Source organism: Lepisosteus oculatus, chromosome 12, assembly GCF_040954835.1.
Source record: "Lepisosteus oculatus isolate fLepOcu1 chromosome 12, fLepOcu1.hap2, whole genome shotgun sequence".
Lineage (NCBI taxonomy): Eukaryota > Metazoa > Chordata > Actinopteri > Semionotiformes > Lepisosteidae > Lepisosteus > Lepisosteus oculatus.
Genome location: NC_090707.1, coordinates 19,647,791 through 19,664,355, shown reverse-complemented (window position 1 = coordinate 19,664,355; position 16,565 = coordinate 19,647,791). Strand labels below are relative to the sequence as shown.

Genomic DNA, 16,565 nt, shown 5'->3' with positions numbered 1-16,565 from the left:
TGCAGTGGAAATCCTAATATATTATAGCTGTTTAGATTGCTTTATATTTGGTCCTAAATACAATGCCACATTTTATTTCTTTTTATTGCATGTATAGTACATAAGTTGTATGTTTCATGTTCATTTAACCTTTTCCTCATATGTTTAATTATATTCAATAGTTTAGAATAGCTTATTCATTTATCTTTCTTTATGTATAAATCTCAAAAAATTAAAAGCTAAGAACAAAAGTATTGGTTATATATACATATACATTTTTGAGTCATTTAAATATTTTTTGTTTTTTTCTGTTTTTATAGAGACACACTGGGGAATGGGGTAAGACCATCTTTAAGTACAAAACTCGCAAAACAATTCATCTTCCTCTTGTGGATATTGCACCAATGGATATTGGTAACACAGACCAGGAATTTGGAGTTGACATTGGACCTGTTTGTTTCTTGTAAATTAATATTGATCTTTTCATCAGGACATAACAAATATAATTGTACTTGCTGTTCTTTATTCTGTGCCTGTTTCTTGATTCTTGACATGCAATCCAGATGGCCTCTTAACAACTTCAACATGTTGTGAAATAAGCAAAATAATCAAATTGTCCATTTCATGCGAATATACAGTATCTATTAATAAATACCTTTACTTGTTTTAAGCATTAAGCAAGTGGTGCTAAATCCATTAAAAAAACAAAGTGATTCCATGTTTTATCAAACAACAGAGGACTTTGAGTAAGACCAAAAATTCCCCCTGCATTCGTCAAGTTAGAAGGCTGATTAAATTCAGCATCAAACCTTCTCCATTTTTTCTTACCAAGATACAGCAAACAAAAACTTCACCCTCCTTAACTTTATCAAGGATAGAAACTGAGATGCATTTGGTTTGAAAGAAAGCTAAAACAAATGTAACAACTTTGTCAAAAAGAGTATACATACCTTGCTGTTCTAGATAAGAATGTAATTCAAAAACAGGTATAAACAATAGAAATTGATGTGCCCATAAGTCAATCCATCTGCCTTCCATTTACTGTAAGTACAATTGTAGTTCATGTAACAGCCAGTTAAAACCACTTGAAAATAGAAATTAAAATGTATTCTACAATGGTGCTAAAATGGTTTCAACCTTGACAACGTGAAGCTTATATTACAAAATACATAAAAATGTATCTCTATATAACATACAGTACCTGTGCTGGGAGTCATCATCACTTATTTACTGTCATTTTTCACACTGTATAGCTCATGTTGCTGTTGTCTTTTGACAAATTTAATGGTTGTGTCTGGTGATTGGGATTTTCTTGGCAAAATGCATGTGAGTAAATCTGCATCTTTTCAAAACCTGAAATACATCTTTTTGGAATGTTTAGTATCCTCTGATATGTGGACTAAAATGTTGAATAAAGTTCTGATTTTGTACAACCTGTGATTTCTTTATTCTTTAAGCCCATGACAAATCGTTATTCTTTCAAATTAGTTATGTTGAAAATAAGGGTTTAAATAAACAGAAATGAATAATAAGATAAAACAGAGTGAAATAATAAGATAATTAAAATAAATACAGTTACTAAAAATATCCCTAATGTCAAAGATATACCCAAGTGGTTAGAATATTTTTGAGGCATCTACTTTCTTTATTGTTTGGCACAGCTCTGGCAAACAAAGAACTAAATGAGAGGCAAACAAGGACAGACAAATATATATTAACAATACCACACACAATAACACACAATGTTACACAAATACAAATAAAACACAATTATATTTATAGAACAAGGAGTCTCAGAGTTTTACTGTACATTATACCATCCCAGATAATCCAAACTTCTAACTCTGTAAACTGAAATCCTTAGAAATGTCTAAGCAAGAAAACAAGTAAGATCTCTAAAACAAGTCGCCTGGCATTCTTCTTCTTCCAGTCCTTTTCTGTCTCCCTCTGTGTTCCATGTCTTTTTCTGTCCATGTGTCTCCTTATCCTTTCTTTATGGGTACAGAATTATGAGAACCAGAGTTATTCCCGAGAAGATGGGAATACAACTGGATAAACTACCCATTGTTTTTAGACTCTGTAGGGGCAAGACATATTATTTTACATAGAATTAGGTGTCATTAAAGATTTCTAATAATCTTTGTGTACCTTGACCAAGGCAGCTTGGGCCTCTCTCTAAATGCAGAGGAATATGCCCATCAGATAAGAAACATCCTTAAGCTGTATCATACCTAAACGGTGTAATGATATATGTTGACTTCATCAAGTCTGTAGTCTGTTTTGTTTTCAAAACCACGAGTCTAAGTCTAAGTATTCATCACCCAAAGGAAGATCTACCAATTAGGATCTGCAAGGTGAGTCAGAACCAAACTTGGAAGCATCTCAGCCAATCACCAACTTGTGATGCTGTACCTTATAAGCGAAAACCCAACTCATTTTTGTTGGATAATTCACTTGCTTCTCTCTCTCTCTCCAACTCTACTCACAATCTCCTTTTCCAACCACATAACTAGAGCAGCCTGACTCTGAACTAAAACTTCTCCAAAACACCAGGAGGAAAAGTGATTCAGTAAAGTACAGAATTATTTCCAAGATATTATTTCTGAAAATTTGACTCTTGCTTTTTGTTGATATTTTAAATATCCAATTATATTCAGATGTAAACTATAGCTATGATAAACCATGTTCTCCCTTTGGCAACGGATATGAAGAAGACAAACTGTACACAAACAGTTCATAAAGACTGGAGTTTAGCAAGATGGTAACTTTGGCAGAGCTGCCTAATTGCCAAAGCAGAGCTACCCAGCAACACCAGGCAAAGGTCTCTGTCTCCTCCCTGCATTGGGTCCCTCCCAGCACAGATGACCCACCAAGTCAGACCAAGGACCAATCTAGCTCAGCTCTGTCTTCTCAGTGGTAAGTTTAACTCATTAAGGAGGTTTGGCCAATGGATCTTTGTTAATAAAACTTAATGATTTACATTTTAATTCTCTAGAGTTGAATTCTCTAGAGTTGAGTTATATCAATCATGCAAATACAAATTTACTTGTGTTTGAGGATATAAAAATGATGTAATTATATGACGCTGATAAGACTTATGAGGTAGACCATAATGCATGTTATAGAAAATGTGTATTTAACTCTGAAATTATTAACTGATTTTTGAGTGAATGATCAGCCCTTTGATGATGTGTTCAAATACATTCTATTACATTTGTTGTTTGTTATGAATGTTTTTGGCTTTATTTCAATAAACTGTGTATTTTATTTAGAATCCATGTGCAGTATGAGACTGTGAATTATTGTTTGATCGATTCCTAAAAGTTGCCAAATATTCTTACAATTTACCATCACCATTTCTGATTGTACAGTACATTAAAACCCTACATAACCTCTGTGAACTGAAAATGTTAATTAGCTTTTTTGTACCATTTTAACAGTTATATTTTTGTTTCATATCCTGTTTATTGTGCTCTAATATTGTGACTTTACAGGCTAACTGTTTGAATAGTGTTAAGAGTAAAATAGCATGTTACAAAACTTGCCAGTGCACTCTCTTCCAATATGTTTGGACAAGATGTTAAACCTGTCAATCAAATGGTTGATTACAATAGAAAACAACAATCCCAGAATTAAAAACAATGAACCATAAAAATCTTACACCATACTATATATCATTTACTTTATGTACCATATATCTCCATTATACAGAATACAATCAGTATATATATATAGCCATATACTTTATGTCCAGTAAAAGGTTAGTAGCAATGGGTTAATGTGACCCATTAAGCAGAAGTTCATGATATAGCCTGAAGGTTCCTTACTGACAGAAGATGCATAACATAGTTAATTCAGGTCAGTATATAACATAAGACAAACCACAGTCACAACATCTATCCCAGGATGGCTTTCACAAGTACTATAATCAGTATTATAGCTTCAGAATATAAGTGTATAAAAATAATGTTACACTGTACACTCTGTAGAAAAATCGTTTGTTGTTTATTTGATTGAGCAAGCTGAGGCAAAGGGTCTTCCTTCTCTGTAGTAAATTGGACACACATGCCTTGATTGGCTGATTGGACTCCTGTGGAATGGAATTTAACAGGCAGAAAAGGGATAAGCTGATAGGCCCCGTGAGACATTCCTCAAGAGTAGCAGCAGTCATTATAACAGCAGTCAGGTGCAGAGGGCATCTGTGTCTAAGTTCCTGCAGTGCAGGGAGGGAGAGTGTGTTGGTTGTAACCTGAAGTGTAGTGAGTTTAAGTCCTGTACTTTAGTGCAAGCCAGTAGTTAGGCTTGGAAAAGATAGAAAGAGACAATGAAAACTTGCAAGGATTTTTGTTATGGATTAGGTTTGAAAAAAGACAGAATCACACAGAGAATTTAGTGGTTTCCTTAGTATGGATTAGTCTGAATTCTCTGTAGTCATGACAGTGTAGTAGATCAGTTTAAAATCAGAAACTGGGTACCAGTGGGTAAGGCACACAAGTACAGTAGGTCTCAGAAAAGATGGGAACATGTACAGTATGTTCCAGTATCAAGAAGACAGGTCATGGAAGGGTGAGACAAATTGGGTGTGCCAGGGGTCCGAGTGTAGCAATAGAACAGGTTTCTTCCAGGTAAAGGGAATACTGGCCACAGATAGGAGAGCCTGGCTCAGTGCGCCTGGGGTTCCCAAAAACAAATTTTAATCTGTGTTTACAGATGGAGTCCCTCACAACATGTTAACTTTCATTGCTGCATTAGATGTACAACATTACAATGTGACATACTTTGCTATATGGTTGACTGGCCAATGATGAGTGATAGGTCATTCTTGTAGTATGTTAGTGAAACAATTGCTTTATTTAATATCTACTGTGCATCTTTAAATACAATTAATGTTTATGTAACTAAATGGAAATCTTAGCAGCTGCCAATAAAAATAACAAGTAGAATGTCTCTGAAAGTCATTAATTTAAAACTCTATAATTCTGTATACACTCTGCAAAGCTGGTAGTGGTACACCATGGTATTCTATCTTCTTCAAAAAACATTTTCTGCATCAAAGTCTTTGGCTCGGTCACTCTTGATTTTTTAGCTCTTGGTTATTTTGAGAGTTTAGGTATGCTCATTCCAATTAAATAACGTGTCAATGCTTTGATTAACTTGTTTATGTGTTAGAAATGTTTTCACAATGTGCTGTTATAGTTGTAATGTAAGTTATTTTTTTACATCTAGTTAATAGGGAATATTAATGTTAAATCATGTAACTACAGACATTTGGTAGCTGAAAAAAGTTTCTGAACAATATTAATATTGTCATATATTTATGGATCTAAATACAATATATTTACATAGTTTTGTAAACATTTGCATCGATTTATTGGATTCTTTCACTTGTGGTTATTTTGGAAACATTGTGACATGTCCATTTTAACTATGTTTTGCTTTCAATTTTTGTAATATTTTATACTGAGTTATGCTTTGGTACAGTCTTAAAGTGCTTGCCTACCACCAAGACCATCTCAGGTTCAATTCCCAGTCAGGGTACATGTTTTATTTTATAAAAGACCCCTTCTCTAAAAAAAAAAATGGTAAACAAGTAAAGTATTTAGATTGGTTCTCATACTGAATGCTTTCTCATTCAACAACCTTTTTTTATCAACAGGTTAGTGGAATTGCCATGGGTACCAGAATGGGACCCACCTATGCCAATATTTATGTCGGCTGGGTAGAAGAAAACTTTTTCGCTTCTTAGAATGGCTTTGTCCCTGACCTCTACAAGCGATACTGTATATTAATGACTGTGTTGGTGCTGCCACATGCTCTAACGACCAGCTTGAGCACTTTCTGCATTATTTCACCAACTTCCACCCTTCCCTCAAATATACAGTTAACATATCTTCCACTACTCTTCCATTTCTAGACATCAAATTCTCCATTAACTACCCCCAACTCTCTACTTCAGTCTATTACAAACCCACTGATTCACACAACTATCTCCTGCATAGCTCATTTCACCCCAAACACACTAAAAACTCTCTCCCTTTTTCAAAGTTCATTCAGCTACAATGACAACGCAGGGACTACATCAATTTCCAGAACCAAGACCTCAAAATGTACTCTTTTTTTCATCAACAGAGGATACCCTAACAGTATTATTGACAGGGCCCTTGCCCGAGCCAAAAACACCCCTCGGACCATCAACTCGAGCAGCAACTCCTCCCATAACAACCACATTCCTTTAGTGCTTCCCTACCACCCTAACACACTTTCTATCCCCAGGACTATTGAAGACAACTTTTCCATCCTACAGGATGATCCCTCCAATGGGGCCCTCTTTTCTGATCACCCCATCATGTCATATCGCTGACCACCTAATCTGCGTAACCTTCTTGTTCACAGCTCCCTTGACTGCCTTCAGTAACCATCCACACCAGACACTTTCCCTTGCAATAGAGTTCGCTGTATCACTTGCAAGTACATACTGTATCTAACACCACACTTATTCGAGGTCCCTCAGGACATTTCCTGATCACTCAGATGACAGCTTGTACCTCCAGCAACCTTTTTTACTGTATCTCTTGCAGTAAATGTACAGCCATCTATATTGGGAAACAGGAAGGAGACTCGAAGACCGTTTCAGAGAATATGTTAGGGCTGTGAAGATTAAAGATTTCTCCAAGCCTATTATTTCTCATTTCACCTCAGATGGCCATGATCATACTAATCTCTCTGTCTGTGTTCTCAAAGATGGTTTTCCTAACTCCCAAATCAGAAAGACAACAGAAAGTAAAATAATCCTTCAGCTAGGATCACACCTTTCCCTTTCTCTCAACAACAGACTAATTTTCTTTTAAATTCTCTCTATTCATTGTTGGTTTCATTTCAAACCTCTCTTCACCTATCCTGACTTTACATTACCTGATTGACCACTCTGTCTATCCCCTTCTCCCTCCTCTCTCCCAGCTTTTGTTCTCCTATGCTACATTACCTTGCTTCCTGGCCTGTCCTTCTCACACCTGAAGAAGGCTCCATGGCCGAAACATTGTGCTTTTATTATTTTTATATATCACAACATGTAAAATATTATATAACATGAATTAAGATGAATGAGTTAGCAAACGTGAATACCGTCAATGTCAGGAGAAAAAAAAAACAGTTCTACTAGTTTACAACAAGGCTTAAAATGAAACTGTACATATTTATATTTTATAATTATTAAAACAAATTATAACCATTGAAACAAAATGAAAAACATCAGAAATGAGAATTATTATTCAAGAGCTGTGTATGCATATAAAGCAGACCATACAAAGCAGAATAACACAAATTCAAAATCCTTTACAATTTTGCATCTTGTGTGTGTATTGGGTTTAACATCTTTAATATGTGAAACTCTTTCTGTATTTTCTGTTTATACTCAGATAAGAAGAATAAACTACATAAGCAATTCTTCTGACTGGAGGAAAGGTGTTCTGTGAAAAATAGTTTCGTTTTACCACAGCATTATTTATTTTCCTTTTTTGTAAGTGTTTTGAAGACTCTCAAATACTACATCAATACTACTGTAGATTGCATCCCTACAGATGCAGCCATTCAAAATGGGTGAGGTATTTCGCGGCATACCCCGGTGGGCGTGTCGCGGTATCACGCGGTATCACGTGGTGTCACGTATCATTTGACGGTCTGCCGGAAACTATCCGGCGTCGCCTTGTAAAACCGCCAGGGGGAGCTTAACCTCTCATTTACAGCATTTGAGCCTTTAATTTTGAACTGTGTATTACAGCATGTTAATCATCAGTCATTAAAATGTTGGTATATTTTATGAAAGCAAGATTGCTCAGTTGGACAAAAGTACACAACCTACCTTTACCAGAAATATTTATGCATCAAAGCCATTAATGAAGATATTACTAATAGTATTAATAATGGATGACTTTGGACAAGCTGTATACTCAAAGTATAATTTCTTTAGCACATTTGTACAAGCACTTGGAATCTGTCCAAGCCATACTTTGTCGGGCATTTTGTTTTACTTCAACGGGCATAAAAACTTCCTTGCTTTTAACAGGGCGTTTCATAATTTCTAACTACGAAAATGATTTAAAATGCGACACCTATCATTCAACTAGAGCTTAAAATATCACAAGGATCCTCAAGAGCACAGCAAAGAGTGTATTAAAAGACACTTGTATTTATCAACGCTTTCTTTTCCGTATACCAGATTTTATGGAACCACTTCAGAGGGGTGTCAGCCAGTCAGATTCCAGGAATCGGCACTTTAAAGGAAAAATACACACCGTTATTCCATTTCTCCCTAAACATTTTAAGCTTCGAAGTCTTTAACTAACGTGATACCGGAGTCAACAAGCATACTTTTAGAATTTGATTAAAAGGGAATATAATATGGAATCGCATATCTAAAGAATTTAATAACGGTATGATTATAGCCGCGTACTGCGACAGGGCTGTGTAGGGCTGTTTCGCCTGCCTGTTCATGCGAGCTGTCTTGTAGCCTACTGGTCTAGGTGCGTGACTACCAACTGGCAGTTGTGTGTTTGAATCCAGCTGGTGCTGGACTTTTCTTTTAACAAACATTTCTTCGAAAAAATAGGTAAGCGATATTATGGACAATCAATTGACTTTTATATTTCAAAATATCGCAACATGATCGATATTTGCGATATTTTGAACATATCTTCCCTTCTGACAGCGGTTCCTGCTTCTAGTGTGTGTGTGTGTGCAACAGAGTAAATTTTTATAGAGAAGGTAAGGTAATTTATGCTTCTAAAGTCATGGTCAGCATTTATTATTGTACTGTGCTGTAAACTTTTTCTGTGCCTAGTCACATTATTTTATAGCGTTTTTATTGCATTATTAAATCCGGTGGCGCTGTGTGTTAGTTTCCTGACTCCCATGTCACATGGTCTGTGATTGAATCCTGTAGAACTATGACTTTATTTTTTAACAAACATTTCTTTGAAAAAATGAAACGTTTCCCTTGGTCAGAGATTAAATAAAACCTCACTCGCACCAAACAAATTTATATTTCTAAATATCACAAAATACGTTCATTGTCTTCCAATCGAGTCGAGTTGACATTGGAAGCCTGCCACACCCGGACTGTGAAACCAACGCATTAGCACGTCAAAGCCCATCGAGGGTATTGAGCCAGTATTGGCTTTAGTATTCCCCCCCTCTCCCCTCAATTCAATTCAAGGTGTTTTATTTGCATGACAGATGGGTACAAGCAGTGTTGGGTATGTATATTGTAACGCTTACGGCAGACAGGCACTGTGTAAGAGCCAGCGCACCAGAGCGGCGCACCAGAGCAGAGCACCGAGGGAGCGTCTGCATTTATAACTTAGTTTTTAAAATTAGATAGATAGATAGATAGATAGATACTTTATTGATCCCGTGAGGGAAATTGCAGTGCAACAGCAGCTTAACACACACAACACAGCCACAGTGTAACGAATTATATACTAATAGTACAATACATACAATACAATACAAGAGTTACTCACAGTCCGGACACACAAGAGGAAACTAGAACAGAACAGTACACAGAAAATCGTATCACACGTATGAATATAAATATAGATGTAACCATAGATATAAATATAAATATAAATGTATTGCACAGGTCCCTGGCATATATTGCACAAAAGTGGTTGTAAACGGGAAAAAGAAAAAGAAAAAGAAAGAGAACAGATGTAGCAGTATATGTGTATATGCGTTTAGTCCAGAAACAGGTCACTGTCGCTGTTGCCTCTGCCAAGACGCAAGGTGGATGCGTTGTACAGTCTTATGGCAGACGGCAAGAATGACCTCCTGTAGCGCTCCCTGTCGCACCGTGGATGAATCAGTCTATTGCTGAACGTGCTCTTCATTCCTGCAAGCCTGTCATAGAGGGGATGGGAGAAGTTGTCCATGATGGCCTCCAGTTTGGACATCATTCTCCTCTCAGCCACTACCTCCAAGGGGTCCAGGTCAGACCCAATGACAGAGCTCGCTCTCCTGATGAGCTTGTTCAGCCTTTTGGAATCTACTGCTCTAATCCCAGAGCCCCAGCACACCACTGCGTAGAAAATGGCACTCGCTACCACCGACTGATAAAACATGTGTAGCATCTTACTACACACATTGAAGGACCTGAGCCTCCTCAAGAAGTAAAGTCGGCTCTGTCCGTTCTTATAGATGGCCTCGATGTTCTTAGACCATTCCAGTCTATCGTCGATGTGCACTCCCAGGTACTTGTACGAGTCCACCATCTCCACGCCACTCCCATGGATGTAGACAGGAGTAGGTTTGACCTTTTTCCTCCTGAAATCTACCACCAGTTCCTTTGTCTTTGTAACATTCAGTTCCAAGTGGTCAAGCAATATGAAGCATCTCCTTTTACTTAGTGCCTGAGCATAAAAATAATAGGAGCATACTTTATGTCTTTATTTAGTGGTTTCATTAGTGACAAAGGCTAAACTTTCTTGGGAAAATGTCTTTTATGTGTTGCGGAAAAAACTGACTTGCTTTAACAAAATATGTTTACAAATCCTTTCACCTGGCATTTTCGTAGTTAGAAATTATGGAACGCTCTGTTAAAAGCAAGAAAGTTTTTATGTCCGTTGCAGTTCTTTTGCAACATGAATATAATTATATCGTTATTAATTTCTTGAGATACGCGATTCCATATTATATTCCCTTTTAATCAAATTCTAAAAGTATGCTTGTTGACTCCGGTATCGCGTTAGTTAAAGACTTCGATGCTTAAAATGTTTAGGGAGAAATGGAATACTGGTGTGTATGTTTTCTTTAAAGTACCGAGACCAGCCATATACTGGATGTTTAAGTTCCAAAATTAATATCGTTTATGGACTTCACATGTGTTATCACAGTATGTCGAATAGTAAAATAATATTAATAATCAAGTAATAACTTGAATGAACCTCCAGACCATCAATCTCCAGAATGCTCGTGTAACCAGGTGATGAGGTGTGGGATGCAGGTGTCAGGAATAGCACCTCACACAGGCTGGTAGTTAGACCCCTGCTATCAGCCTGCTGTATACCTGACTTGTACATATCTCTGGAAACCCTCCCATGTTTTTTTCTAATTTTTTTAGAAAACAAACTTTAAAAAAGGGAGTCCTGTGAGTTCCTCCTGCACATGCTGGTAACTGCATTCGATCAACAATGAAACTGCCAGAACTAGGAGAGACCTGGTAGATGTCACCGAAGCCTGGAAGAATAAGGACTTCAACATAGATGCTGTCAGAAACTCGAGCAGTGCGTTGTAGAGTTGTAGTTCATAAGCCAACACTAGGTCCGTGAGCAACTATAGCCAGTTTGAAAAACCCGGCTCCCCTTAAGAGAGGGTTACACTTGGAAAGAGCAAGGGGATTTACAGATTCCCTTAGACAGAAATTGGCATTTGAGTTTTTTACATGCATACAGCATTTAGTTTTAAATACAAATTTTAATGTCACTATGTATATTTTTAATTATGAAAAATAAATCTAAATATTAGATTTTTCTATATGTTTTTTCAGAGACATAATTATATCAGTTATATATTATATGATTATATTAGTAGTTTTATCATTACTTGGCTTCATCACAGTTGTTAGAAATCCGTGAGAACAACAAAGTTGCACTTGTGGTGTGTAGAACCTATTTCAACTTAATTTTTTGATGTACCACTGGAGGGAATGTTTTGCACATTATCTCCTCATAGTAGTGGGGAAGGGAAAATGGGTGTTGGTTTTTATTTTGCACTCATCAACACATTCCTTTGACTGTCTGCCTCAGGTACTAATTCATAGAATAATTAAAACAAAACACCTGTTGGACACACTGTGATCTCAGAAACAGGTGTGATATAGAGCAGGATTTAAAATTTATATCTGTTGTAACTTAATACAAAGGTGAATGTAATTACAATTCTAAAGTTTAGCACCTAATTTTGTCACACACATGAGTTATTGGTTGGGTGAAAACTGTTACTTACAGATTCACTTAGTGTTTTTACATTGAAAAAAAAATATGCATGTGCTGTGCTGATGGTAGTGGTTTTATAATAAAGAAGCTTGTTTTATTACTTCATCATCATTATTACTTTATTGTTTGGCACTCCCTCAAAGACTATATTAGAAATGCAGTAGGGTTAATAACTTTTGTTTTAAAAATTTAAATCCCGGACGAAAAAATCCTGGACAAAAAGGTCATGACGAAAATACAGGATTCCAATTTCCTAAAAACAGAGAAGTAAGACAGAGCTGAAGTAAAGCAGAATTGTGTATTTAAAGGTGGTCCAAATCCATTTTTATTGTGAGATGGTGGGATTCTAAATTGTTGACTACGTGAATTGAATGCATAAAAAAATACTACAAATCCTGACATTCCACACACGTAAATCAAATGAAGTTATATCAACAGATAAGACAAAACAATAGCATACAATGAACCAGAAGTCAAAGGAAGCTACAGGAGAGGAAAAAATGAACAGATTTAGAAGTGCATCAACTGTTTGCCTTAGGTAAGACTCTGTTCATAACTTATCCATTTTACCTAGAAAAAGGTGATATTCCCTCCTGTAGGTGACTAAGAGCATTATTGTAACATTTTATGTGTGGTGTTAAATTATCCATCTAGTCTGTAATAATTATAATAATGTTTTATTTGCTCTGATTTAGGCCTCTGACCCCTTTTTGGATCCTACATGAGAGAAAATTGATACTCTAAAGTATCTGAAAGGGTTTAATTTATATTTCTACCCATATATTTCTCAACAAGGTTAAAATAATGAAAGTTCAAATTATTGTGCTTTTGACAACAGCTATCCCATTATTTATTTATACTAATATGGAAGCATTATGTAAACATTAAAAAACAATAATTTGAATTCTGAAATACTAATCTGAATTATTTAAACTAGTATTTAATTTGTAGAAACTGTACAAAAGGACAATGTACTGTATGTTGACTTTGTTGAATATGGGAAAGAACTCCCTAATCTGGTGCTGGATGTAAATTACCATTTTAAAAATAACAAGCACCACAGTCTGAATTGAACCATTGAACCAAAATTAATACAATTGTCACACCTGAAGAAGGCTCCACGACCGAAACGTTGTGTTCTCTTTCTTCTTTTTTTCAGCATGGAATAAACCTATTACTTGTTCCAAAATTAATCAAACTGATTATTAAATAAGGCTAAAGGATAACACTTAAAAAATAATTTAACATATTTTGCCACGTATAATTTGTAGTTCCTCACTTAGCCACAGGATGCCACCAGAACCTTGAGTACTCATTCATTAACAGATGTCGAACAGCCAAGCATTTTATGTTGTAGCTAATAGAAATAGTCAATCATGACTTTTTTTTTCATCTCTATGTACAGCAACAAACCCTGCAATTTTATACAGGCAAGAATAAGGAAGAATAAGTAGACTCCAACCACAGACCTATCCATTTTTCACTGACTCATCTTTCAGCATTTCACAGGTCACACAGCCCTAGTACTGTACGTGACACAGGTAGTTCAGAACCCACTGAGGTGTTTCCAGGAGCTGAGATACCCCTAGTTAATATTCCTACCCTCATCATCTTCAGTCAGGTGTGCCTGGGGAATCCTCGTCACAGTCATAGTGACATACTGAAGTTGAGTTTCAGATTTCCACTGCTGGATCATAAAGCCTAACCTGAGCTTGAGTGACTGCCTTTGCTGGCTGAGCCACTTGAGCCAAAATCCCCTCATTGATCATTTGTGATACAAGAGATTTACATTACCTTACAGATATACTGTATTAGGTGTCATAGACAACAACTGTGTTGACTAAAATGTTGCGATGTTTCCATTCTATATTGCAAAAACAGTGTAAGAACCTTGCCATTATTAATTGCAAAACTATAAATGCAGTGCAAAATCCTAATACAGTACCTGGATATCAATAATATCAAAGTGAGTCTCTATTCTTAAATTCCTTTAATGTGCCCAAAGCTATCACCTTTATATAATATCTGGTTTTCTTTTTCTTGTAATACAGTTTTATAATACAGCTTTAGAAATGCCTTTTTTCTAAATTTGGAAACTTTATATTTTATACAGTATACACTGTCACCATGCCTTTATTTATCTTACCTTTACTGTTTTAAAGCAGATTAAATTATCCATTCCCCTGCCTTGTACATTCTACAACACCATCTGACAATTTACACATTGCAAGTCCCACAGTTCAGCAGCAGAAAAAAATAATCTGTCTTTAATTGACGACACTGTAAGCTCATTGTCAATTCACAGAGGTCAGACTGTATGATGAACTGGTGATACTCAGTTACAGTATTTAGTCGTACTTTGCCCAGTGCAGGGCTTGGTTGATAATGGTGGTCACAATAGGAAAATGACATATTTCAGCACTGAAATGATATCTTAGCTGTAGAATAAAACCTACACTGCAAATACATGCCTTTTTGATAAGATAGGTTTAGGAAAACTGAATGATACTGTATGTGCAGTACAGTCATCCAAAAAGCTGTTTGGTCTGTTGAAGGTCATGGTAACTTGGAGCGTATCCCAGAATCATAAGATACAAGGTGTGTCTGAGAGCACACAACCACTCTCAGCCCAGACAGGACCCTGGTTCATTGCAATGCCACAGAAAAGTTTAAGCTTTTGTATAGCCAGTCAAACATAGCTAGAATGTCTGTGGGAGATAAGAAGAAGCCAGAGCATTTGGGGAAACATGGGTTATAAGAAAAGAACATCTAAACTCTGTGCAGGAAGGAAATCCATCTGGATTTGAACCAAATACCTAAGAGATGTGAGGAAGTAGCAACTAACTGACGTGCAACTATATGCAGCACAGGCTCTGTAATTAGTTTTGTTCATGTGTGTGACAGAGCACTGGCCATTTTTTAGCTGGAAGGCCACAGCTGCCTTAATGGTAGCAGCTGTAAGTCATCCTATTTAACTCAAACTCTATGAAGTTGAAGGTGGGAGGAGCAGAGACCAAGCTGCTCAGCAAGGTCTTGTGAGAGAGGCCACAGGGCAGCATCACATAGGCTATTTCTGTAGTCACAAGAAAAGCAGCAGCAGGGCCAGAGCAGGTACAGCATTGAATGCTTTTATTAATTAACAATATCAAAGTAGAATTTTTGTGTGTTATTTGTCACGTAAGGCTAGTTTTATCTACTATTAGAACTTGGCAAGGACAAATTGAAGATCAAATGTCTTAATATACTACATGTCATGTCATCTCATTTGCCAAACTGCTTTATACCATACGGTGTTGCGGGAAACCGGAGCCTACCTGGCAAGCAGAGAGCACAACCCAGAGGACACCCTGGATGGGGTGCCATCCATCGCAGGGCAAGTGCAAGCCAATCATACATGGGGACAATTTTGCGGCCACAGTAAAAGTTAGAGGGGGAAAACTTGGCCCAGACACCGGGATAACTCCATACTCTTATCGAGAAATGCCAGAGTATCTTTGATGACCACTGAGGGTCAGGACCTTGGTTTAACGTCTCATCTGAAAGACAGCGCCCATTACAATATAGTGTCCCAGCCACTGGACAGGGGGATTAGGGCCCACACGGACTGCAGGGTGGGTGCCCTCTGCTGGTCCCACTAACACCACTTCCAGCAGCAACCATAGCTTCCCAGGAGGTCTCCCATTCAGGTACTGACCAGGCTTAACCCTTCTTAGCTTCAGTGGGTAGCCAGTTGAGAGCTGCAGGGTGATATGGCTGCTGGCCAATACAGTACATATTTCATGTGAGTTTAAGTAAAAATCTCACTTTCATTATGCAAGAAATCTTCTGTTTTGTATCATTTTTCATCTACAATTTTTAATCAAGCCTGAAATGAGGAATTCAACATTATATTGATCTGCCTTATTAATTGCCATGATACATATTTATCTACTGTGAATCAACATTAACTTGGCATATGCTAATTCTATTTTTTATAGTGCATTTAAAAAATTTCGTTAACCATTCAAAATTGTTTCTATTTACCAGACTCTATTAGATGAAATTTTTAAGTGAATTTGGACATTAACGTAGCTCAGCAGAAATGCCAATGAGAGACCTCTGTGCATAACATTCTATAGTAATTTTACCATTACCACATAATCCATCAGAATGGAACTCTGTTTTCTTGGTGGAATAATGTGATGTACTGTATAGATACAGTGCCTTGCGAAAGTATTCGGCCCCCTTGAACTTTTCAACCTTTTGCCACATTTCAGGCTTCAAACATAAAGATATACATTTTTTATTTTATGTGAAGAATCACCAACAAGTGGGACACAATTGTGAAGTGGAACGAAATCTATTGGATTTTTGAAACTTTTTTAACTAATAAAAAAATGAAAAGTGGGGCGTGCAAAATTATTCGGCCCCTTTACTTTCAGTGCAGCAAACTCACTCCAGAAGTTCAGCGAGGATCTCTGAATGATCCAATGTTGTCCTAAATGACTGATGGTGATAAATAGAATCCACCTGTGTGTAATCAAGTCTCTGTATAAATGCACCTGCTCTGTGATAGTCTCAAGGTTCTGTTGAAAGTGCAGAGAGCATCATGAAGACCAA

The 16,565-nt window shown here is 36.7% G+C and overlaps 1 protein-coding gene across 1 annotated transcript in view; it reads left to right on the top strand.

Annotated features, from left to right (window-relative positions):
* LOC102697758 (collagen alpha-1(III) chain-like) overlaps positions 1 to 1,412 on the top strand; it is a 66,757-nt gene extending 65,345 nt beyond the window's left edge. The window contains exon 51 of the mRNA XM_015358976.2: positions 300 to 1,412. Coding sequence (XP_015214462.2) covers positions 300 to 446 — 147 coding nt within the window. The 3' untranslated portion in view covers positions 447 to 1,412. The remainder of the gene's footprint in view (positions 1 to 299) is intronic.
* The last annotated feature ends 15,153 nt before the right edge of the window (positions 1,413 to 16,565 follow it).